Source organism: Lycorma delicatula, chromosome 3 (assembly GCF_047948215.1).
Source record: "Lycorma delicatula isolate Av1 chromosome 3, ASM4794821v1, whole genome shotgun sequence".
NCBI lineage: Eukaryota > Metazoa > Arthropoda > Insecta > Hemiptera > Fulgoridae > Lycorma > Lycorma delicatula.
The window spans coordinates 56,647,210-56,672,831 of record NC_134457.1 but is presented as its reverse complement, the minus strand read 5'-3'; the positions used below and the strand labels follow the sequence as shown (position 1 = coordinate 56,672,831).

Below are 25,622 nucleotides of genomic sequence, written 5' to 3'. Positions count from 1 at the left end.
AAAAAACACATGCTACTCAAAATTTGAATAGTAAAAAGGCAGTGTAGCTGCATTGCTAAGAAAAAGGAATATTCCATACTCTAAAACTATGTTCAAATCTAAACTTTATGAATTGGTGAAAGTAAATATATCACAATCTGAGGAATAATATTTCAGTCAAATTATTAATTTGGGAAAAATAAGAAATGACATCGTTCTGTACAATGTAATGACTGACCTCAATATATTGAAAGAAATGATTGGAATAGAAATTTAGACAACTGGGTTCTAAATTTTTTGAAAGTGGTGTGATATTTGAGAGGAGATAATTTTGATTGATAGCAACAGCAATATTGAAGAGTGACATTGTGAAGACAAAGGAGAGTGCACTTGAGCCTTTATAATAATTATTTATACATTCAACTTTTAAATTATTTTACCTGTATACTTGCTATTGCAAATAACCTAACATTATATGAAGGCATAATATTTTATATAAAATAAATATTATTTCTATTTTATCTTGTATAAATAAATAAAAGTAAAATAAAACAAAATAAAAGTGAATAAAAGCTACGTAACATATAAATATACAATAATACAATTAAAGAAATTAAGATGATATAAAATTAAAAAAAGTATCTTAGAAATATAAGAAATCATTTTTCAGGAGGCAGGCCTCTGCTTTCTGCATAAATACATACACATGCACACATTCAGGTAAACTTGTGTGTGCATACACATTCTGGCGCTGCAACAATGTAATTCTCTCGCCCACATCTAAATATCATTTCCAACATGCATGAAAACAATTCATAGAAAACTCGAACTTTCTGTACGTAATCTTTTTTTTATGTTTTCATTATAAATCTAGTCCCTCTAGTTTGTGGTGATCCCATTAGAAAAATCCCACTTCTATCAGAATTTATTGTAATTCTTTTTATTATTTAAATTTTTTTTTGTCTATTAAATTTATTTACTGTTCAATAATTTTTTTTTTTTAATTCTAGAATGAACAGTTTAAGTCATCTAAAAGTAATTTCAGAGAAAGTAAACATTTAATCAAAATTTATATTGGTTGTATATTATTATAATATTCTTTGTTGCTTTTATAGTTTGATATGCGAGTAATATCTGGTTTTTCATCTGTGGAAAAAGACTCGTGGAAAGATTTAAAGAAGTTACGTATACAAGATAAAGAATATTTAGAAATGGTAGATGAAGGATTTTGTCTTAGTATGCATCAGCCATGGGCTTCACTTCTAATTGGTGGAATCAAAGAGTAAGATTTTGATTTTATTGGGTTATTTGTTGCCATTGACTTTTGTGCAGTACTGTTTTTCACGTCAGCAAGGAAAGGATTAAAGAAGTTAAATAATTTTCGTACAGCTAAAAAAAGCATAGCTGTAAGTTCATTTTTTGTGACAGAATATGTGTTATATTAACATAATTTATAATGAATTTAAACAAAATTATCTTTTCTTCTTTAATTCTTTATCCAAGTATTGATTTTTTTCAATTATCCTATAATTTATTGATAAAATAGAAAAACACTTTGTCTTATAAACTGACAGTAAATGATTATTTATCATGCAGGCATATTCTACTGCTTGGCAGAGAAGCTGCATTTTGGTTGAGCAACAGTTTTTGAAGTGACACTTATGGATCTACGAATGGATTGGAAAAAAGCCAGCTAATGGCTGATGTTCCTTTAGGCAGAGCGCTTGATCTACTTACAAAATCTTAATCTTATTAATAGTTAAGATTTTCCCTTTAATTCAACCCTGTAGAGGGAAGTAAGGTAAGATTTATGTAATTACATTTTGCAGACACCTGTAAACATTTTGATGATGTAATTGGCATCATATTATTTGTTAATTACTGTTAAAAATTAATTTTTAAATCAATAATACCAATTTTGTATCCAATGTAAGTTGTAGTTTAAGATATTATGTAAATAAAGTAAAATTTCATTTATTCAATACCCAAGAAAACTAGACAAATTTATCAAATTTTTTTAATCATTACCTCTTCCGTTTTGATTTTTCCTTTTCCCTAGCATCATTTACTAGCATCTTTGCTAATTTGTGTCCTTTCTCATTTTTTCAAAATAGGCAGTAAGATGATTTTGTATGGTATTCTGCTTTTCTTTTAAAATGTCATCATTGATTTTTTTTTCTGTCTTCATTTCTTATGAATCTGATTCATAACAGTGAAAACAAGACAGATGAGAATGCACTTGCTTGTCTTAATCTAGTTTCCACCAAAAAATTTACAGCCTTTCCTATTGTGGTCTAAACAGTTCTTTCACAGTTTTATAACTGAATCCTTTAATCATTTCTATAATTTCTGAGGACATTCCTTTCCTCCTTAATGCTGTTCATACTTTCCTTCTTGGCAGATTTATTTATTTTTATAAAGGTTATTATTATACGGTCATAACACTCCCTATGCTTACAAATTATTTCTTACATGAAAAGATCAAATCAACTAAATTTTTTCCTCTGGAACTCACTAATGTATCACATTCTCAGTTATTCTTTTTCTAATATTTTTTTACAATTTAAGATAATGTATAAATCTTCATCTAAAAAAAACTTTTACATTGTATTTATGTATTTTTTTTTTTTGAGAAGTAAGTACACACAGTTATTCATTAAATTTTTCACAGGCATGAAGGACGCACATGGTATACTGCTCATAGAGGTAGATTATGGATTGCTGCGGCAGCTAAAGTTCCTGCTCCTGAACAGATTAAAGAGATTGAACACATGTACTACATATTGAAAAAGGGTAAATGTTAATTTGCATCTTTTTTTGTAAGTAACTAACATGTGAGATCTTTTCAAAGAGTTCTCATACTTTAGTGTTATTGTAAAAGTGGATTGATTTGACACATCATTAGTCATCTTTGCTACTTTAAGTAAACCTAAGTGTTGTACATTTTTTAGCATCTATTGCTGTGGTTTTTAGCTATAAATTGTAGTAAATTACACTGTTTTCCTAACTTCAGTGTTGTATGAGAACTGGTATATGAATAATATAACTTGGGTCATGGACTTTTAAGTTCATACTATTCAATTTCCGTGTCCTTCCCTAAAATGTCCCAGTTATTGCAGAACTATTAGGTTGTAAGAAGATACACTTTAGCATCTTATCCAGGAGCTAATTTATGTACATAATATGAAGATGCAACAGTGCATGTTAATAAATTTTCATTAATTTACAATGAATGTTAAACACATTCACTGTTAAATTTTTTTGCTCTGCTTAACAGGTGTGCTAATTTTTTTTTGGTAATTATTTAGTTGAGGTGTCACCCCGAAATCACAAAAAACATATCAAATTTATTCAAAATTAATATTTATTCATTTAATGATGTCGGAAAATAGAAAATTAGTAAAAATTTACATCTCACTTATAATTCGCCATAAATGGTGAAACTGTGTTTTATAATCACAATACTTCCTTTTAAATAAAAATTCAGCCATATGTCCGTGGAAATGGTGTTTGGAATTTCCATAATGCGGCACATTGCTTCTTACTTTCTTCCATTGACGTTTGATTGTCTGCAGGGTGCCTCACCCCGAAATCACAAAAAAAACATCTCAAATTGTTGTAAAATCTTTTGAAATGTATTTTATGACAGAAATGAAGTGTTGGAAAAGTAGATATTTGACTATTGATACACTTGATAATGCAGATTCACACACACCTATGGTGTGTAAAAACCTTGCTAGTCAAGGTTAGAAAGTGAAGCGAGCATAGGTTAAGTTTGGTTAAATTTGCTAGAACATTACCAATATAATTTAATCAAACTTAACCTACGCTCGCTAACCTTGACTGGTAAGGTTTTTACACACCATATGTGTGTGCATTATCGAGTGTATCAATATTCAAATATCTACTTTTCTGACACTTCATTTCCATCATAAAATACATTTCAAAAGATTTTACAATGATTTGAGATGTTTTTTTGTGATTTCGAGGTGAGGCACCTCAACTAAATAATTATCTTTTTTTTTAATAAATTATGTCAGTATACAGCACTAATATACATAGGTTTTTTTTTAAGTCTTCGAGTGTCATAACTTTGAAAATATGTAATGGACACCATGTGTGTGTTATTAGCAAATGGCATATAAATGACCCCTACTGTTATGCAACCCGCTTGTTAATTGCCGTTTTTCAATTTGTTCTTTGATATTATTGATTTTTAAAATCTGTGATGTAATATTCAATCAGAGCAATTTTAGGAGTCATCTTAGGTTACTGAAATTATAATTTTCTAAAAAAAAATGTAATAATTATTTTTAAAAAAATATTCTACAGAATTACATAGAAATCTTTTGTTTTCTACTAAGCATTAGTTTTCTGATTTGCAATAAAAACTATAAAAATATCAGAAGATAGCTTTTATTAGAACTTGTAACAATAATTATAATTACAGTTCATGAAAATTAGAGCAATTGACAAAAATTATAGTAACTAATGAAGTTTATCACAAGTAGCATGTATTTTATTGTAAAAATTGTAGATTAATTTAGTATATTCTAACAATTATTTTTCAAAAAAATATAACTTAAAAAAATTTTTAAATACTTAGAATATAAGAAATGATCACACATTATGTATTTATATTATATAACACATTTTGAGAGAGATAGTTGTTAAAAGTGTTGTTGAAAAAAGTAGCTGTTAATCTAATATGAGCGCCAGTTCTTCGTCAATTTTGTCTGATTTTCTTTTGCCTGACCTGCTGGTTTCAAAAGTGGAAGACTATGTGCAATTCCATTCTGAAACAAATAAAAATTCAAAACTAAAGTAAAATTGCAATCTTACAAAATTATAAGCGTTTTTAGCATGCTAGTAATATCACATATTATTTTTTAATTAAATTAATTTTTTTTAATTTTAAAAGTCCTTAAATGTAAAAAAAAGTAAACCAATTGAAATATGCATATTTCAATATGAAATAAAAAAATTAAATAAAACAAACAAAAAAAATGAAGGCATATTGTATTATACTTTGCAAAATGTTCTTAAAGATAAAATGAAAAGTTGGGAGTTATAAATTAGAGCCTAAAAAAAAATAATGTCAAAAACAAATTTCATAAAACAATAGCAAATTGTTTTGCAATGTTTTTAGTTTTTACAAAAAGTAAAAACAAACTACACAACCAACCCAAAGAATCATTTCTCTGTGCTTAATACACAATGGAAACCCTTAATGGATGCTGTAACCATTATAAATTCTGACCTAAATTTAAATTTAATTGAATTGGCTTATTTAAATTGGTGAATTTATTTGTATTTTTTTTTATTGTAAGAAATTTTTATTGGATTTCTTAATACGTCGACGGACGATATTTTTTTAAAAACGTAAAAATTAAATTAATAGCAGCATGATTCATTGGTTATCAAATTCCTTCTTAAAATGGAATTTTAAGAAATATGACATCATGCGTAAAAAAATGAGCAAACGTTTTCTGTACAAAGAGTGTTACGCTTGCGTGAGTACACATACTCACACAGACTTAGACAATTCAGAGAAATAGTGGTGGGGTTAGACCGGTGACACCATCGGAAAGCGTCAGTTGTATGAGAATACAACAGCATACAACTTTGTACAGAATACAGGCATGATAATTTAATATCAAAGGCTACTCCATAAAGACATTCATAGATTTATCAGATTTCTTATCTGCCAATTTTTTTTTTTATAACAAAAAATATTATTGTTGAAATTATAACATGTTAAAATGACAAATTATGTTTAAAATTGTAACTAAAATTAATTTTGGATTGGCCAATTCCTTACTATCATAAGTTTTAATAAGATATTTTGTTAAATTATGATGTATACTTGTTAATTAACAAAAGTTTTAATAAGATATTTTGTTAAATTATGATGTATACTTGTTAATTAACAATTATGATGTTATGTAGTAGCGGCTTTACAAACTTAACTAGACTAGTTATGGAACTTCTGAGTCAAATATGTTTATTGTTATTTTTCTCTATTTTTTATAAGTAATGTGTTACTTACAAGTGATGTTTTACATGAAGCTCACAATGCTGACAAAAAGTAGAGGATAAAAAATGCCTTACCCTTGACATGTAGGTAGTGTCTTGTGCCTGGAACAATTCATCATTGCTTTTGTCGTTGCTCTTTTTGGTTATGAGACTAGCAAGCAGTTCAAGTGGGGAAATGCAAATTAGCATAGAATAATAAAAATATTTCAAAATATTGGTAGTGAAAAGAAATCACTGAAATGGAAGAAACAGTCTGCAAATAACTAGGAAAAGTACTAAAATTTGTTAAAAGCTTTAGGCATTTATGATGGAAATTATCTGAGGATGAATGAAATTAAAATTCATTTTCTTAACTTTATGAGAGTGCAATACTGAAAATTGTAGTAATCTGTTTCATCCAGTAGTGTGAGCAAGGTAAAATGTTTTTAAAATTCTCACCTCATAGATGAAAACTGGCTGAACATTTTTTCGATTGTAGCATATTGATTTTCTTATAATGAGAATTGCAGGTGCTGTTAATTATAATGAATAAATTTAGCTTTGACCATGAACAATATTGTTGGAATTATAGATCTGTTCAATTAACTCTAACAAAGATCCAGTTACAATATTCTCCAAGCTAAAGGTATTGGGTTTTCTTGGAATTTTTTCACAGACTTGTTTGACCACTTTCAACTGTATTCCAAGAATGTATTCAACATTTTGCAAAAAATTGTACTCTTAAGACTTTTGAAATTCCTACCAGATACCTAACAGTCTTTTCAAACTGCATGTCTGGGATATCTGGGTATTATACTATTGCAGATTTAAACTTCATTTGAAAAATTCATCAACATAAACAATATCGGCATAATTGAGAAGATATACCACTTTTAGAATAGAATTGAATCAGAATTTGGCTAACAAATACAAATTTTGTAGATGAATATTACAGCAGAGTGTACATTCAATTAATTCCAATTCAAGCAATCAGTAATGCCCAGGATTTTTATGGTAATGGCCTAAAAATATTGTACTATCATTTGCCTGAATTGCAAATGATACGGGTGTAATAATGTTTTTCCTAATTTTTTTGCCTGATATCTTATTATCAAGTGATTCTCAAATTTTTAGCTCCTTAACTCCAAAAAGAAAAAAATATGTAATGAATATTTCGCAAACCCCCAAACATCACCCAATGAAACCTAGTTAAAACTATTTAGCTGCGTTGATGAACTTGCATGTATGAAGTGACCAGTTATGTATAGATGAACACTTTACAGGTTCTAACTAACTTGATGTACACATGCTCCTTGTAATTTGGTATGCTTGCTAATATTCGCTGTGAGGTCATCACTTTTTAATGACCCAATATCAAGGCGATTGATGATAAGGCTGCCGATATTCTCAATTAGATATAATTCAGCAAGTGAAATTTTTATTATTAAATTTGATGAATCAACAATCTGGCAAACATTTTTCATTCTTATGTTTTGTGATATATTAATGTGATAGGGACATATCAATCAAAGAAAATATGTTGTTTTGCAAATCAGTACTTGATCATGCAGCAGGACAATATCTTTTCGATGATTTTATGAAACTACTAAAACCTATAACATAGATTGGACAAAATTTAATGCAGTATGTTGTGATGATGCAAAAGCAATAACAGGAAAGAACAGTGGATTTCTGAAAAAATTGTCTTATACCACAGGCAGAATGGATATAATATTACACTGCTTCCTTCACAGACATGTTGTTGCTACAAAAATATGCTGGAAAATCTCAAACAAATTCTTTTTGAAGTTGTAAAAATGGTTAATTTTATTAAAAGTCTACCATTACAGAATAGGGTGTTTGCTAAACTATGGCGTAAAAAGAAAAGATCTCTTTTTCTATACAGAAGTCAGATGGTTTTTGCAAGGGAGAGTGTTAACCCATTTATTGGAATTGCAAGATGGAGTAGAAGGAAAATGTTTATAATAAATGACTTTTTTCTCATAAAATGATTTCACTATTGTTTGCGTGTAAAATTGTAGGCTAATTTCACAACCCCCACCTTTCTTATCATCAGGACCCCTGTGGGGAGGGGGAGTCATGATCCCCAGTTTATGAATCACTGCTTAAGAAGATAATAGTTTGTTTATATTCAGAAACAAATTGAGAAAAACTTTTTAGTTTGCTTATATTCAGAAATAAAATGAGAAATTTTTTCTGGACCATATTTTATAACTTTTTAAATAATAGAAACATTTTCCAATGTAGATTTTAAACATTAGCAAAACAGATATTTTAAACATTTTAACATACATAAAGAATTCCTGGACTTATTTTATAACATTGTTTTTCTTCTTGGTTTTAGAAACAATTTTTAATATATTGACATTTCTTCCTTTATCAATAATGTTAGTAAATGATGAAAATCAAGGTTGAAATGATTTTTTTTTTTGAGGGTAAAAAATGCTTTCTTGTTATTGCCTGATTTTGAAATGATTAAGGATCAAAAGATTATGTTGGGCTAATAATGTATATCACATGGGTAGATGAATTACTATTCACTTCTATATATGTACAATGAAACCTTAGAATAACATTCAGTACTGGCGCCAAAAAGTTAGCGTACTCTGTTTATGCCCTAGTTTAGGGGAGGCCTGAGAAAAACAATTTTTTTATAGTTCTAGTTAATAAGAAATGATAACCTCTATTATCATCAGCAGACTAATGTATATATTACAGTAACTCATGAAAGTGGGGTATTTGCAATATAAAGTAAGGTAAAGGAATTCTAAAGTAGTAAAATTACCCATTCGGCTGAACTATTGGTAAACATGTCTTTGTAGATCAGCTGATTTATCAAAGTCAAGAATTGCAGCGTTCAAATTGTAGTAAAGGCAAGTTACTTGTATATGAATTTTGAATACTAGATTGTGGATACCGGTGTTTTTTGGTGGTTGGGTATTTCAATTAACCACGCATTCTCAGAAATGATCGACCAGAGACTGTACAAGATTACACTTCACTCATACATATCATCCTGTGAAGTAATACCTGATGGTAATTCCCGGAGGCTAAACAGGAAAGAAAGTAGTAAAATTAAAACACAATTAGCCAAGAAAACTTTTTTTTTAGTTTTCTAAGAATTCATTGTGAAATATTTTTAAAAACGTAATGTTAGTAAAAATGTGGAGCTAGAGCTAAGAGAAATACATTGAAGAAACTATAATTTAAATCTTGAATACACAATATTCGTAAAATAAATATATTCTGGTAAATTTGTAAAATTATCTATTTTTTTGTATATACATAAATTGTATTTTTCTATTACTCTTCATTGATTTACTGGCTGTTTTGTATATCTATTTTAATATGAAACTAATTATCAAAAAAGCAATAAAAGAGAATAACTTAATTACTTTTTGTTTATTGTTGCAGTATATTTTATCTCAGAACTTAATGTTTATAAAAATTTTAAATTATCCATAAAATAATAATTAAAAAATTACTTTGCATGTACAAATGAAATCGCAGTCAGAGCTGTAGGTAGTCTTAATAACCATAAAGTATCTTAAATTAGGGTCTACACAAGTTGCATTTTCATAGTTCTAATAATTCAGTTTGTTTATTTTGAGCAGAAGCAAGCATATTTAATGTGATCAAACTTTGCTATTAGCTAGGTTTATATATCTTCTAATGGTTGCTATAGAATATTAAATTTAAAACAGGAGTATTAAATTTAATTAATTATGCCTTTATATTTTTCAGAGGATGTAAGATTTCCAACTGAGTATCCTGTTGGTTGTTTACTGGGTTGTGTTAATATAACAGACTGTTTACCTCAGGAAGAATACCGTGAAAAGTTTCCCACTGGAGAAAGTGATTCCCCATTTGTATTTATTTGCCAAGATCCACAGGCTCTACCAATAAGATTTCCAATGCAAGGAAAACATAAAATTTGTCAGTATTTTTAAATACTTTATTTTTTAATAAATTTAAATGTTATATTTATACACAAATGTTTTTATCTTAAATATAATTTTGTTTTAATATCTTTTAACCTTTATCTACTACATTTTTACATTTATAGATGCAGTACTGTACTTACATTAAGCTATGTTTATAAATTATGCTGCGTTCATAAACATTTAGTATATATATTTTGCGGTGTTATTCTATGGTACTCTATGTTTGAGAATAGTTTGAATTGCTTTGTTTAATTTATTTTTCTTTGAATAAATTCATTTTACAATTATGCTGCTAGATATTTTGATTTGCTGTGTAGTTTTTTTTTTGTGAGGGAACAACTAGATGGAATATTATAATCCAAAATGCCATGCTGTTGAAAAACTATTGGCAATCTGTTTATAAAATTGTGAAAAAATTTAATTGGATGCATATAAAATAATGTAAATCAAATTTTATACAACATACAGAAAATGGAAATAGGGGAAACATTGAAAGGAAATTGAAACAAATACTTGTAAAGGTAATTGACAAACAGAAAAATGAAGTAAACAGAATTGGGTATAAAAATCCATGTTGGATAAATAAAAATATAGATAAATATTAATTTGCATATGTTTGTCTGACACGATGACATATGGACTGGTGCTATATTCAGAACTGAGTAATGCAATTACTTACAGCTGGACAGAGTTTAAAATTTGTACAATCTATGAATTATATTAACATATGACTATGAAAGTGAATGATGAAAAGTCTGGTAGAAGTTGTTGAATACACTACTAACACTGTACAAGATAATAAAGAGTATTACAGACAACTTTTGTGGGATGCAATCCATCACAATTAGAATTACATTAGAGAGTGAGAGAGAAAGGGCAGGGGAGAGGAAAAATAGAGAGCGATACTTCATATATCTTGCACATCTGCTCAAGCATTACACATTGTAAGTGGTTCTCATAAAGCTACAAATTCTGAGATTTTTAAAGATATGGTAATTGTATGAGCATATACACACACACATGCAAAGCGGTACTGATCAAACCAGAAGGATGCATGTGTTGTAAGTTCATCACTAATTCACACCCAGGTGAATGTGATTGCATCTGATATTACATCATCATCTGGTAAAATTCAATAAAATTTTATTGTACTGGTAAAATGTATTAAAATTCAAAGAGATTTCTAATAAATTTAAGGAAAAGTTGGTTAATGTAGGGCATATTGTTACTTAAATTTTACGAAGACGCATGTTGGCACACACTGGATGACATGGGGAATTTACACCTCAATCAGGTATGTTCCAAATATAAGAAATAAAGAACCACTTCTTCATGATGATTCCCACAATGATATACTATCTTTAATATGATGCTACTTATTGTCACACACTCTTCCGACACTTGAAAGAATCCATAATCAAAATGGATAACATGCCTGATCAAGACTGGCAAAATGCTTGGTTTCTTCATATGTAGAGCCAGTACATCAGTTCTTTTATTTCTCAAGATTCTTACATGGCTTGGAACACAATCCAAGTTATGGTCTTAAAGAACATGACAGAATCTACCCCTGATATGATGAAGAACATTGTCCTCCATAAACTACTATTTCTGGGTAATAGTTATTTCTTTTCAATTGCGTTATACCAATTGAATAACCCAATTGGTTATATTGATATTGGGTTATATGGGTTATACCAATAGTATATAAATTTAAATCAATATTTTATTATAATTTCATTCCTTTTACATTAACCTTTTAATTTGTTGTCTACCGGTTGTACACTGTGCATTTTGTAGTAGTTGTGCATAATATTATTATTCTATATTCCAACTTCCAAATGAGGCTACAAATGACTGATCATTTGTAAACAGAAAGAGATGATTGAGTTCTGGTCACAAAACCATAATCTACAATAAATGAAGCACTTAATCAGATTATCCTTAATATCTAACCATCCCAGTGGTTCAAACCTTAGGTTAAATCTCCTCACCGAAGTCTTGTCCTAGCCCTATTACAAGTGGTCACTAGCTTATTGTTGAGTGCAATCACATGTACCTGCTGCCTTCCTCATGCTGGATGTGATATCCAGGATATACTCCTGCTACCAGAATTAACTAAGACCTGCAAATTAAGTTTTGTTTACCATAAAATTATAGAGCTATGAATATTGCATGTAACCAATTTTTTCTTTTTTTATTATTGCAGATTCACTGGAGTCAAAAATACATCAAGCGGCTGTAAAGTCACTTCAAAGGGTTGCCAAACTTAAAGCTGAACATACTTTAAGTAGAAAATAATAAAATGTGTTAATGTAAATAAAAAAAGCAGTTTCTTATTTTTAAAAATTGTAAATAGTTAACTAATATTTAAGTGTTTTGTATCTTTATTTATACTACATCAGTAAAAAGAAACTATTGTAATAGAAGTCATGTTTTAATAAATTGAATCCATAAAATATTAAATAAACAGTTGAAAAATATTTCTGGTTTCAGAAATATTTATGAATTATTAGTTACTTCACAGAATTTTCCAATTATCAAAATTTATGGTTACTATTTATAATCAAATCTACAAGTAGAGCAGCTATCATGTGAGGGTATGCCAAACTTACTTCATTCAGTGAATTTTTTCTCTAATATTTTCTTTCATATTTACATTTACATCAGGATTCCTGCTATAGCACAGAATTCAATACTCCTTAGTTTTATTTTCAATAGTCGTCAGTTAGCTGATTAAAACCTGCCATGCTGTTCAGATGATGCAACACTGATGCAGTACATGTTTATATGAATACATTAGAGATATACTTTTTTTTAGGTATATATGTTTTAAATTCAGCATAATTCAATGACAAATGAAAATAAGACTGCTCCACAAATAAAGTAATGATTATGTTACATGTACTATAGAATAAGCTAAAATTACTAAGGATATGACCTCTGTAAATGTAATTACAAAATATATATATATATATATATATATATAACATTGGTGATGCACGATAGAAGTAAGGAAATATGAAATATATTGTTTTCAAGTGATAAAAGATTCTTTCATAAAAAAACATAAAAGACATTTTTCTATTGCATGACCACATATTGCAGATGATGCAACACTGATGCAGTACATGTTTATATGAATACATTAGAGATATACTTTTTTTTAGGTATATCTGTTTTAAATTCAGCATAATTCAATGACAAATGAAAATAAGACTGCTCCACAAATAAAGTAATGATTATGTTACATGTACTATAGAATAAGCTAAAATTACTAAGGATATGACCTCTGTAAATGTAATTACAAAAAAAATATATATATAACATTGGTGATGCACGATAGAAGTAAGGAAATATGAAATATATTGTTTTCAAGTGATAAAAGATTCTTTCATAAAAAAACATAAAAGACATTTTTCTATTGCATGACCACATATTGCAGATGATGCAACACTGATGCAGTACATGTTTATATGAATACATTAGAGATATACTTTTTTTTAGGTATATCTGTTTTAAATTCAGCATAATTCAATGACAAATGAAAATAAGACTGCTCCACAAATAAAGTAATGATTATGTTACATGTACTATAGAATAAGCTAAAATTACTAAGGATATGACCTCTGTAAATGTAATTACAAAAAAAATATATATATAACATTGGTGATGCACGATAGAAGTAAGGAAATATGAAATATATTGTTTTCAAGTGATAAAAGATTCTTTCATAAAAAAACATAAAAGACATTTTTCTATTGCATGACCACATATTGATTTCCAAACAACATTTTGTTTTTATTGATTTGTCCTTATCGCATTCATATCTCATAACACATAGTAATTGAGAAATGTTAATGTTTGCCACATTTGTTGATTTATCAAATTGAATACTAAAAAATTTACTTGAACTCACTTGCTGAATTATCTGATTGCAAACATCGGCAGCTGTATCATCGATTGCCTTGATACTGTATCATTAAAAGCAGAATTTTTTTGCTTCCTCCATACCTATTAAACCACTGACCTCATCAATTACAGCAGGCAATATGAGGTTTGGACATCTTAGCTACTCTGAATGCTACGAGCTATAAGATGCCTCAAGTGTTTTTGTATCAGTGTGGCTTGATTTACAAATACCTTGTTGATTTCTCAAAGTATGTAATTTTCTTTTGAAAAATTCCAAGGTTTGCTTTTATTATCAGGATGTTTAGTTCCAAGTGTCAAGTAATTTTGATGATTTCATGCTTTGGTCGGAGAGAACTTTCATCCAATGAGGTAAAACCACACTTTGTGGTACACAGTTACTTGTACAACAGTTATTGTACAATCTTGTATTTTTACCAGCTCACTGGATGTAGATGGCTCACTTCATTTTTTCACACATTTATCCATTTTGCGTAAGAATATAATTGAAAAAATAACAGACACTCTTAAAACTAAAAACTATAAACGTGCACTAAAAATGTTTAACTAAAACTAAAAATGTTTATTATTATTTTCAATAAAACTATGCTTTTAAAAACTTTAATAAAGGTACCAGACATACGCTTTGCATTCGAAACTAAACTGACATTCTGCATTCCCTTACAGATCATGTTCCAACATGACACTCTCACAGTGAATATTATTCAAGCAGACAAAATAACAAGGAGTATGTACACATCAAGTTGGATGATTGCTCATGTTTGTACACTTCATACATGCATATTCATACCTGTCACTATCAATGCAGCTAAATAGTTTTAACTATGTTTCATTGGGTTGGGGTTGGAAAATATTCATTATATCTTTTTTTTTACTTTTTGGGGTTCATGAAACTAAAAATGTTGAGAATCACTGGACTACACACTTCACTGAACACCCACGATTTCTTGACACATTTGTTTTTGATCACTAATGATACTAGTAAAGAAAAAAAAACAATATGTAGTTCTTATGCTAAGTATTAGACATTCAGTGTATGTAGGTCAATGTTAGCACACAAATGGTGGGTGCATTCTTTTAAATGTAAGCAGGATGTTGAGCAGCAGTTTTAGTTTATTCAATAATCATTGACTGATAAGCCAATACACTTCCACATATAAGGCACTCTGGTATCTGTTTATGTTCATCTCCACTACGCATAAAACAATGATGCAAGTATTTATCACTATTTACGAAGCACAGCTTGTTTTTAAAAATTCTGAAGGGAATCGTAATTTCTTCTCACATTATTTGAATTAGCACTACCATGATTGCTGTTACAGGTCACAGAATTTGATTCAGCTTTTTTTTCGATTGTGAGATATGCTTATGCCACATGTAAACTGAAACTGACCAATATGTTCTGATTACTAATGGACAGTCTAAAAACTCGCAGTGTAGCCAGGGTTTTTCAGCAGAAAATCCCTCAATGTGGCAACATTGCACACACTGTTTATTACCAAGTGTGGGAAGAATTAACTATGAATTGTTACAGGTATATCACAAAATTAGCAAGCAGAAAAGTTAACATTGTTGCAATTGTTGGCCGATACAGTCTCAATAAATTTTACTGTATTAAAGGTTTTATGGTAAGCATAAATTGTGTTACACAAAGTTTCTGAATGACATAAAATTTATTTTTAGATTCTAAAATTTCATGAAATACCCTGTGAGACTGAGTGACATACAAGTTGGAACCACTGGTTTAAACAAAGCTGGTTGTAAAACAAGTAGATTTGTGAATGTCATGCAAGTAGACTGCATATGTTATGCAGCGTTGCGTCGTAAGTTTAATCTACCTAGAAACATCTGTGGTATCTTGTACAATAATAGCGGAATTTTGGACCGGATGTTTCTGTTTTTGCATAGTACCAGGTTACTGCAAAAAATTTAATAATATCATATATATTTTTATGCTAGAAGAGTTGTTGATAATTTTTAACCTTTACTTCCAATTTTGATTTTTTTGGTTCTACGTCTTTAATTTTATTATCTGCGAAGGGAGCCTTTTGCACAACCCATTGGAATTACATAAGTTTTATATAGTTTCTTTATTCGATTATTTTAACATGTATATTTTAAAGACTTCATAGTTTTATTTTACCTTCTTGACTCTTGTTTTAATAAATTTTTATTATATGATTAATATCAATTTTACACATTATAAGTTTTATTATTTTGGAGTTATTTTACCCTTTTATTAATAAAATTCCGGACGATGATAACACCCAGGCGTTTTTCGCCCACAAAAAAAAAAAAGGTAATGGTGTTCAATATATTACATGAAATAAGTATATTGAAAGTTGACACTGTCTTATATAGAATAAAAGTCCTTTTTTGTAATTTAGGAAGTTTTTTACTGTTTTCACTTTCCAATAAAAGCAGTTTAATTAATGTAATATTGTCACAGTAATAAAATATTAATTACTAAGTTCTGCTACAGCAACTTTTTTTTTTGTACAACTAACTTCAACAGATAGGTATACAAGTTCTATCAATATGACAAAGGGAATCACTTTTTTATTAATTCTAGCATGCAGACAACTACAGAGGCAACAATTCGCTATAAATTTAATTTTCTGAATTTCAGCTTTGTTGTACCTTTGAAATAACTTGCTCAATGTACAACACCAAACACAGTCATCAGTTATTAAGATTCAGTCTTATTTGTGTTATTGACATATTACAGCTGATATATAATTTTTCTTTTAATTCGGTCATGTTCACTTATTAATTTTAATATCTGTAAACTTGCCAAGTAGCTTCATAAAAAGTTTAAGCTGAACTTATTGAAAAATTCTTGTTAGGACTCCCACAACAGAAAATTTCATTATCATAAATTTATAATCAATAATGATTAAGGTTTTCATAAAATTTTAGTTTTATATTACATTCTTTTCTCAAATACAAACCTATGATATCCTTTCATGGTTGATAAATCGTACACCATGGAAATTAATTTTAAAACTCTCATATTATTTAAATTACACTGTTCAACTCTGGGCAGTAATAAACCAAAATAAGTAATGAACAGATATTTATTTATTAAAATGGAATAATTTAATATAGAGTTGCTTCAAACCGATGTTTTTTTTTTTTTGTCTGTGAAGTGACTTTCCATTCACTGGATCACTTCAGTAAATAAACTAGAAATAAGAAGATGAGTACATTAAGATACAATCAGAAACTGCCCAAACATTCTCTCTGGCAACCTGTGAAATAAACATCTGGTATACTAATTTGAAAGTGACTATCAATAGCTGTCTAAAAATGTTACTTTTAATTTGAATTATATTTCACCTAAATAAAATATGTTGAAAGTTCCTATCCTTAAGTCAATCTTGCTTACAATATTAGGTTCTAACCTCTGTGTATGGTTTCTGCTTCAATTAATATTAAAGTAAATGATTTTATTTCTACTTGCAATACAGAGGCAAATGAATCAGCGTGTTGCCTACTAGTGGTTTACAAACAGGGTTGTACGAAGTAGATATACAAGTTGTACATATATCTATATCAACTAGAATTGTGGCTCAGGACACTCAGATTTACATTATATATATATTTTTTTGACTACAAATACAAAATTTACATAATCTTATATAGGACACAGTTGCTAGAGAAATTACTAGTAATTATTACTATTACTTAGTATAATTTAAGAACATTTAGAAAAAAGTTTTTAATTTTGAAACTTCACTGAAGAATACATTAAAAATAATTAATGACTGTCTAGCGACAGATATATATATATATATATATATATATATATATATATATATATATATATATATATATATATATTCTGTTTGTATTATGTTTGTATGTAGTCCATAGGCAACATACAAACATTGGTTTGTTAGTCATATAATAGTCAAAGTTGATGTAAATAAATTTGTTTGATATGATACAAAAATGCTTAAAAAGCTAGCAAAGCAAAGATTGCAAACATCTGTCCCATACTTCAAATTCTTAGTAAATATTAATTCTGTTTTTGCTTTGAAAAGTGAAAAATAATTTTTGAGAATGTATTTAAAAAGTTAAGATTTTATGTATATTCAGTTTTAGATAAAATTAAGTTTTTAAAATTTTATATAAACTTTTCTGAATGTAATAAACACTTAAAACTGAAGCTAGTTAGTTTTAGTAGCTTTGCTGCAAAACAAAAAAATGTTAACACATTTCTTGCTAGTAACAGAATATTGTTTTCAACAAATCTTTGTTCCATCAGTTTTTACTAAAACTGTGCAAATAGATCTAGTGCTAATGCAGCCAGTATATGGTCTCATTTGCAAACTATATATTCATAATGAATAACATTTGTAAAACTTATGCACATTCATATTGCAATGCACATCTTAGGCTAAAAGGTTTGTATACATATGTATATTTCTGAATAAAGTTTTAATTATACAGTAAAGTACAAATTTTGATTATTATATCTATATCCCCAACCTTTAGTCACTACAATTTTGTAATGGATTGTACTTTCCTATAAGTAGCTCTATCCAAAACACAAAAAACTAGAAATTTTTATAAGACATAAGTAAATATATCCATGTTTGCCTGAATTTTGATTAATATCTCTGGATTGACTATCGTGAATTCTTCAAAAATGGTTCAACAATTTTCTATAAATGGGATTAAATTTTGAAGAAAATTATAAAAAAGGAAGGTTTAGTTTTCGCAATTTTGAATTTATAGCAGTCATAGAAAATTGAGCTGAATATGATGAGAGGACTTATTTGAAATTCCAAAGTTTTAAGTTAATTGCATTTAGGGAAGGAAGAACATTATTTTTAAGCTTTAAGCAGTTTTTGCCCCATATCTTGAAAAGCCAATTACCCAAAAAAAAAGCTGAAATTTGATTTTACATGTCCCAGCTTTGGTCTGATTTTTGATTGCCCTGGACAAAAGGGTATCACAGTACCTTTATTTTTTTTATTTCCTCCAGCACAAAAATATTTATATCGCTGTGGTGAGGGCCTATAGCTACAGCTATTATTATCCCTCTTGTGATGTTAGCCAAACTTAAGGGATGATTCAGGATATCAAACTAACAAAAAAAGTTCATATGGACAAATGCCATATTTTGTTTTCTTTTTCAGTCTGTCATTTTGTGTTTTTTCAATAAAAATTTATATCTTAAAAATGGACTGAGATATTTTAACGATATTTAGTGTATGTGTACCCAACATTATCTTCTACAAAATAAATTAGTTGGGCAATTTTTTTCTTTGGAAATTAAAAACTAGCATCCATTAAAATCTTTTTTTATCATTAACAGTTTTTTATCATTAGTTTTATTGAATTTGTTAACAAAATTACACTGCATTTGATCAAATCTGTTCACAAACATGAGATATGCTGAATTCTTTAAGTGGATTGCAAAAATTATGTATGAAAACAGGCACAAAATTTGCACAGACTGCATAATTTTCAGCTTACACTCCTACTGACAAGCAGGTAAGGTAAGCTAAAAACTTACCTTACCTGCTTAGATTTTTATTATCTAAATTCTACAACACTGATAAAAAAAAATGTCATTTGGTCAAGGAGATCAACTGAAAAACTTGTAGGAGATGGTGAGCATTGGTGCGGCCTACAAGGGCATGAGGTGTCAGAAGGTGCCAGGTTGGACAGGTCTGCGGCTGAGTTCCTTGGGGGCCCTCTTGAGCATGAGGGGGGGGTCACTTTGGTGCGCTGAGGCCGTGGACACTCCACTTCTGGTGCCTGAGGGTGTTTCTCACGTTTAATGATTGTGGTTGATGGTTGCGTGGGTAAATGATAAGTGGTAAGTAGTTGAGTTTTGTGTGCGTGTGTTTGTATATTTGTGTGTGTTTTGTGTACTCTGGGTGAGATTGTTGAAACTTAATTAACTTTTGAATGTACTTTGGTGGATAAGTTATGTCATGTGGCCATGTCTTCTTGATTGTGGTGCACTTGTCTTGAGTTGGCTTGATTGTATGAATGTATAAATATGTGTGGTACATCTTAGTACTGTTAGGTGTTCTACTTTTTCTGAATGATTTTCTCTTTAGGTGTTCTTGTAGTGGTTTGGTATGGATGATGTTTGCTAGTGAAGACCGAATGTGTGTGTGGGCGCTTATCCCCTTCCTGAAGTAATGCTTTATTAGCAGTTTCCCTGGAGGTGGGGTTGCCAGGGGTGGAGGTTTAGTCGGTAGTGCGCAGAAATACATATGCATTTTCTGTAACAGCTTGCAGAACATGTTAGTGAGTCCAACACTGCTTTGGAGCCCGTAAATGGGGTTCCTCCACCTCAAAAAAAAGGTGATCAACTGAGACCCAGAATAAAAAACTTTTAATATTGCATAATTTTTAAGTAAAAACCTTTGATCAAGTGGCTAAAATTTTTTTTACTGAACATTTTCAGTAACAATATTCTAAATATTGCATACTTAAGTCATTAATATTTAAAACTATATGTCATATTTGAAATTAGAAACTATCAAAAATAAAGATTGGAAAGTTATCCAACTATTTACTAATTTTTTTTATGAACATCTAGTATGTAATGTCTATTTCATACATAGAAATATTTTTGTAAATATTATAAATGAGGGTCATTCAATAATTATACACAAATTGCTTTAGATCTAAAACGGTTTAGTTACATGAATTTTTTTCACTTTTCAATTTAATCCAGCAATATTAATTCACTTGTTCCTTAGAATCAACTTATTTATGCTTGCTGCAAAGAAATCTTCGTTATGGTGTCAGAGTCTATTTAGCACATTTTCTTTGACGTCGGGTTTGCCATTAAACTTCTTACCACATAGTGTCTTCTTGAATGGATCAGACAAGTGGAAATCCAATGGGGGCAAGTCAGGACTGCATGTGGATTATAGTACTTACCTAGCCAATAGTTTCTCTAGTTATCTGAGCTGTGTGAAGCCTGGCAGAATGATGCCTTTGCTGAGATTCTGGGTTTTTTCAACACTGCTGACTTCACTTTGTTGTTAAGCATGTCAAAGTGATATGAGCTATTTATTGTTCGCTGATCTACAAAATCAATAAAAACCAGGCCTTTTGAATCCCAAAAAATTGTCATAAAGATGTTTCCTGCTAAAGGTTGAATTCAGAATTTTTTTTCGAGGTGAACTCATATGCTTCCACTTCATGCTCTGTCTTTTTGATTTCAGTTTGTATTTGTAAATTCAATGTCTCATCACAGGTTACTGTGCAAAAAAGCATAGTCTTCCTGATGAAACCAGTGTCTCAGCACTGAACACATATGAAGTTTTGTCTCCTTATGGTGATAACCAAAAAATCATTGTTTTCCTGCTTATACAGTTGTTTCAGCATGAAATTTTGTCTCCTTATGGTGATCTGGAGTTATATTATAACTTTCTCGAAATCCATCTTGTGCTTGTTTACAGTATTTAAACTTGATAATGTTATGAACTGTACCAATAATTACTTGTATTTTTTTAGCTATAATCTCCATTCTAATCCATCGATCTTCTTGGATGAGATAGTCTATGTGAGTTTCAAGCACTGCAGCTGAAACTTCAATTAGACATCTAGAAAAATGCTCATCACTGAAGTTTGACTGTGTTTAAATTTTTCTACCCACTTGTAAAAATGTCTGCAGTTCATACAAATGTCTGTATTGTTTGGTAATAAGAAAGTAAATTTTAACCAGTTTTTCAAATTTAGAAAACAAAAAAATGGATCACTGCAACCTGTTCCAACTACTTTACAAACTTCAGGAAGACTCACCATTATAAAATAAGATTTTGAGGTAATAACAAAACAATTTTAGTTGATCATAAGTCATCACAGGGTTATCAGCTAACTGTTCTGAAAGCATCATAATCCTCTTACCAACTATTTTACCTCCATAGCTATTTGTGTCTTTAATTATTGAATAACCCTTGTATGTTACATAAATCTAAACTTTAGTTTAGCTAACAAACAAAAGCGAAAAATCTTATTTGAAACAGCTGAAAAACAACTGCTTTCTTAGATTCAACATGTTCACCTGCTGTTTGATAGAGTAATAATTTGTAATTTAACTGAAAAATTGAATTTTATAAATGTAGTGATTGTAGTTTATAAACAAAAGTATTTATAAAATTAATTATTACCTATTTAATAATTTATGGCTGGTAAATCACACCACTTAATATTCTGCTCCCTTATGCTCTTTAATTAAGAAATAAATATAGACATTTCCTTTAGATGTTTTAACTATTTCTTTGTGAGTTATTAACATAATTGCTGCAATACCATACATCAGTGAAGGAATACCTGTAATAATTATTAACCAATAATTACTTAATGAAGAATGTTCAAAATCAAGAACAACTTAATGATTTTTATCTTGTTATAAAGTAACTTTTACACATATTCATTTTTATATTGTACTATTGTACACTTTTATAAGTACGCCCCAAATAAAACTGTCAGGCTCTACCTTTTAGATCAGTGTTAATTTTATCGATTTATTTGACTTAACTGCAAGATTTACTGCACGTAGCTGCATATTAATTCTTTTGATAAATTACAGATTTTTAAAAGTTGTTTTTATATAATTTTTTCTAAGTTCTTAAAAAAATGGAGGAAAAGTTGTGAACTGTAATTCTTACTGGTAATAAACTACAATCATTAACAGATGATGCATGAATATTTGGAAATGTTAATGGTATAAAGTGTTTGGTGACTTCCAGTGTATTACTAATTATATTTTTAATATGATTAAAATCATATTAATCATTACTTATCATACATGAAAATTTAATTTCATATTTTGTTTTCCATGGCTTGAGACAGTTACTGTACGAAAAAAATTGTTGTTCAATTAAATCTCTTTGTAGTATTCATATTTTTTTCATAAAGCTTTTCCTTTTGTTTATATTTTGCTAGTAAATAATACTTAAACAGTTTGTTACAATCAGTGTTTCAGAAGTTTTAATAAAGTGCCTTTAGGAAATCTCTTTCAAGCTGTAATGAATGATTGAGTGCATTTTTTGGGTAAATTAAACATTAGAAATTCTTTAATATGTTACATTTAGTCTCCACATATTACAATGAAAAACAAAACTATACAAACAAAAGAAAGAAACATTATTTAATAATATTTGAGCATGTTAAGCCTTTTCTATCCATGTATAAATATTAATATTAACCGTTTGGTGAATTTCTGATTTGGCTGGTAAATACTGATAGTGTTGCTATGAAGAGCTTTTAAATGTTCACTATGTCTTTGAAGTTCTGTGCCATTTTAATATCTGAACACACTAAGCATTATATAGTGCACTAACAATATGTACTAAATGAACAGACGCAATTTAAATGCAATATTTTTGCAATTCTGTGCATCTTATTAACTTAAGAAATATTTCCAGCAATAGGCTAACGTAAGCTGATAAAAAAATGAGAACAGCAGCATTAGTCACAGATAATGGCAAAGGGTTTTGTTATGATGCAAATTTTCAAAACTTTGTATTAAATAAATTTGGTTCAGTTAATTATTAAACATTTTTTAGTTTGCATAATCTTCAACACTAACCAAATAAAGAACTGGTTCAGAAAGAGATGAGACTTTGTTTTACAATATGTTTATAAAAGAAACAATACAAAAATTATTATCTATCTATCATTAAACAATACAGAAATAACTATCTAAAGGGAGAAAGTAAAGATTTTAATCATCATTGACCACATTAAACATTATTGATATGGTTCCTTTGGCAAAAGATCAAACACGAGTTTTAAAGAAATAGTGAATACCCATGAACTTATTTCTAGGAGATAAATTTAGTTTAAACATAAATAAGAGAAACAAAGATGATGAAATAAAATTTAAAATAATAAACCATTAAATATTAAGATAGGGGTACATATAAGAAGTTGCAGGATTTATTTTTTATAGGGTAGATGAAGGCATCAAAAGTACACTGGCACTACGCCAAATGTCTAATATATTTAATACAATATCTGTATTATAATAAATCATGCAATGAGTGTTTTAGAGGAAACTGAACCAGAAAGTCAAAAGCTGCAAAATATTTTTTAATTATTAAAAATTTCTAAACAGCTCTTATTTAAGTTAATGAATTTGTTCTACCTTTCCAATTCTCTGGAAATAGAAATAATTTCTTGAAAATATTTGGGTACAGTGTAGCATATATATTATGTTTGTGAAACTGGTAAAAGAAAAAAATGTTTTAAATTGATTGGTACAGGAGAATGTTGAAATTAGGTGGATATATAAGTACGTAAAAAGCGTCTTAAAGATGAGAAATCCATGTTTACTTAATTTGGTAACACAGTAATGTGTAGATAAATAAAACAAATATCTGAGATTGTAGTAAATATGTTAAATATTAACAATTAACAAAGAACATACTGTAATGAAGGATAGCAATAAATGAATAATTTGATGTTATTTTAAATAAATAAAATTAAGTGTAATATTTTTTTAAGTTTTGGTTAATGTTTGGTCCCATGGTGTGTGTGCGTGCCATTCTTATAGTGACTGAAAAAAAATAGAATCTGTTGTTGTGTATTAGTATAGTTGATTCTGCTTTGTGTATCTTTGTATGGTTACAAATCATCTCTTAAAAACAGGATATAAATATTAACTGCTTTAAATTTTACACACAAAAATCAGAACTGCAAAATAATTTAATATGAAATTTATGAACTATATTTGATAAAAACAAAATGTATTTTATGTATTATTCAACTACATAATACATAAAAGGTTTTCTGACTGTTTCAAGGCAGGTGCTGTTAACACAATTACCATAAACTTTAATGTATAAGTTGTTGATAATTGATTCCAAAAGGCCATTAAAAGGGCAAGTTCATTAATTAGAATACAAGTTAAATTAAAAAAAAATGTTTTTTCAGCAAATTGTTCTGCAATTGTTTTTTTTTTTAGCAAAATTGTTTACTTATTAAGTCGACTGGTATTAATTTCCCTAAAAGGATTAAATTAAAACACACAGCATGCATTGTAACTCTCAATTACTGAGGAAAATTGCAATTTAAATCGGACGCATGTGTAAAACTAGGTTAAAAATGTCGCTGAACAATCAGTTTTTGCTAGCTTACCTAAATTAATCAGTTTAATCAAACCCATCATTCTATTGTCAAATGATAAATCTTGGGGAGCCCTCTTAGAACAGTGATATTTTATGTAAGGATAACATCCTGTTCTAAGTATATGGTAGTTACTATTACCAACTTTCCAATTAAAATGAGACAATCCCCTTTGATCATTAATTACACTACTATATTTTACAAAATAAGAAGTCCAAGGCGGTTCACCACACTGTTGCAAGTAAGCTGTTAACACTTCGGATGCTGCTGGTTTTTGTGACCTTAACCACTTTAAAAATGACATAACACGGCTGGCTTTCAATTAATAAAATATTAAGTAGATTAAATAATTTAAAAATGATATAATTCCTAGTAAATAAGATAATATGTAACTTAAGGTGAACTTATCACCTTCGTATTTTATGTAGGAACGTACGATGTATTTAGGTCATGATATTAATTACAGAAAACTCAAATGAAATTAGATAAACTGAATAAAACATACATTTGAAATCGTAATTTACAAAATATTTAATTAGTAGAAACCCGGCAAATCAAGGTTTTCATTACAGTCCGTTTCAGCTGAATGTCAGCTGACGGTAAATTTTATTTCAGTCCCCG

At 28.8% G+C, this 25,622-nt stretch overlaps 2 protein-coding genes across 9 annotated transcripts in view; one reads left to right on the top strand and one right to left on the bottom strand.

Moving 5' to 3' along the window:
• Nucleotides 1–13,748, top strand: part of LOC142321611 (activating signal cointegrator 1) — a 44,010-nt gene extending 30,262 nt beyond the window's left edge. Inside the window, exons 9-12 of one of the 2 annotated variants that reach the window (XM_075359837.1) lie at nt 1,095–1,261; nt 2,651–2,772; nt 9,760–9,951; nt 12,169–13,748. In XM_075359837.1, the coding sequence (XP_075215952.1) occupies nt 1,095–1,261; nt 2,651–2,772; nt 9,760–9,951; nt 12,169–12,260 (573 nt within the window). In that variant the 3' untranslated portion in view covers nt 12,261–13,748. The remainder of the gene's footprint in view (nt 1–1,094; nt 1,262–2,650; nt 2,773–9,759; nt 9,952–12,168) is intronic. The other variant, XM_075359836.1, reaches the window with a different exon arrangement.
• LOC142321612 (uncharacterized protein C15orf61) lies at nt 4,380–25,406 on the bottom strand. Of its 7 annotated transcripts, XR_012755677.1 has the most exons (6): nt 25,014–25,406; nt 22,040–22,202; nt 16,841–17,140; nt 11,934–12,084; nt 8,801–9,065; nt 4,380–4,775 (listed from the first exon to the last, which is right to left on the bottom strand). XR_012755677.1 is itself a non-coding variant. In XM_075359838.1 (3 exons), exons 1-2 carry the CDS (start codon nt 25,303–25,305, stop codon nt 22,075–22,077), a joined length of 420 nt encoding a protein of 139 aa, XP_075215953.1. In that variant the 5' UTR covers nt 25,306–25,406; the 3' UTR covers nt 4,380–4,775; nt 22,040–22,074. The 7 variants fall into 7 exon arrangements, 1 of the variants encoding a protein (XP_075215953.1); XR_012755676.1 differs by lacking the exon at nt 8,801–9,065; XR_012755675.1 differs by lacking the exon at nt 8,801–9,065 and having other exon boundaries at nt 11,954–12,084.
• Nucleotides 25,407–25,622: the final 216 nt, after the last annotated feature.

Excerpts from the sequence above, each read along its gene's own strand:
- LOC142321612 (XM_075359838.1), bottom strand. The coding sequence starts at position 25,305 with ATGTCATTTTTAAAGTGGTTAAGGTCACAAAAACCAGCAGCATCCGAA. Across the intron at positions 22,203-25,013 it reads GATTAAACTGATTAATTTAG|GTATTCCTTCACTGATGTAT; the intron begins GTAAGCTAGCAA and ends TAATTATTACAG.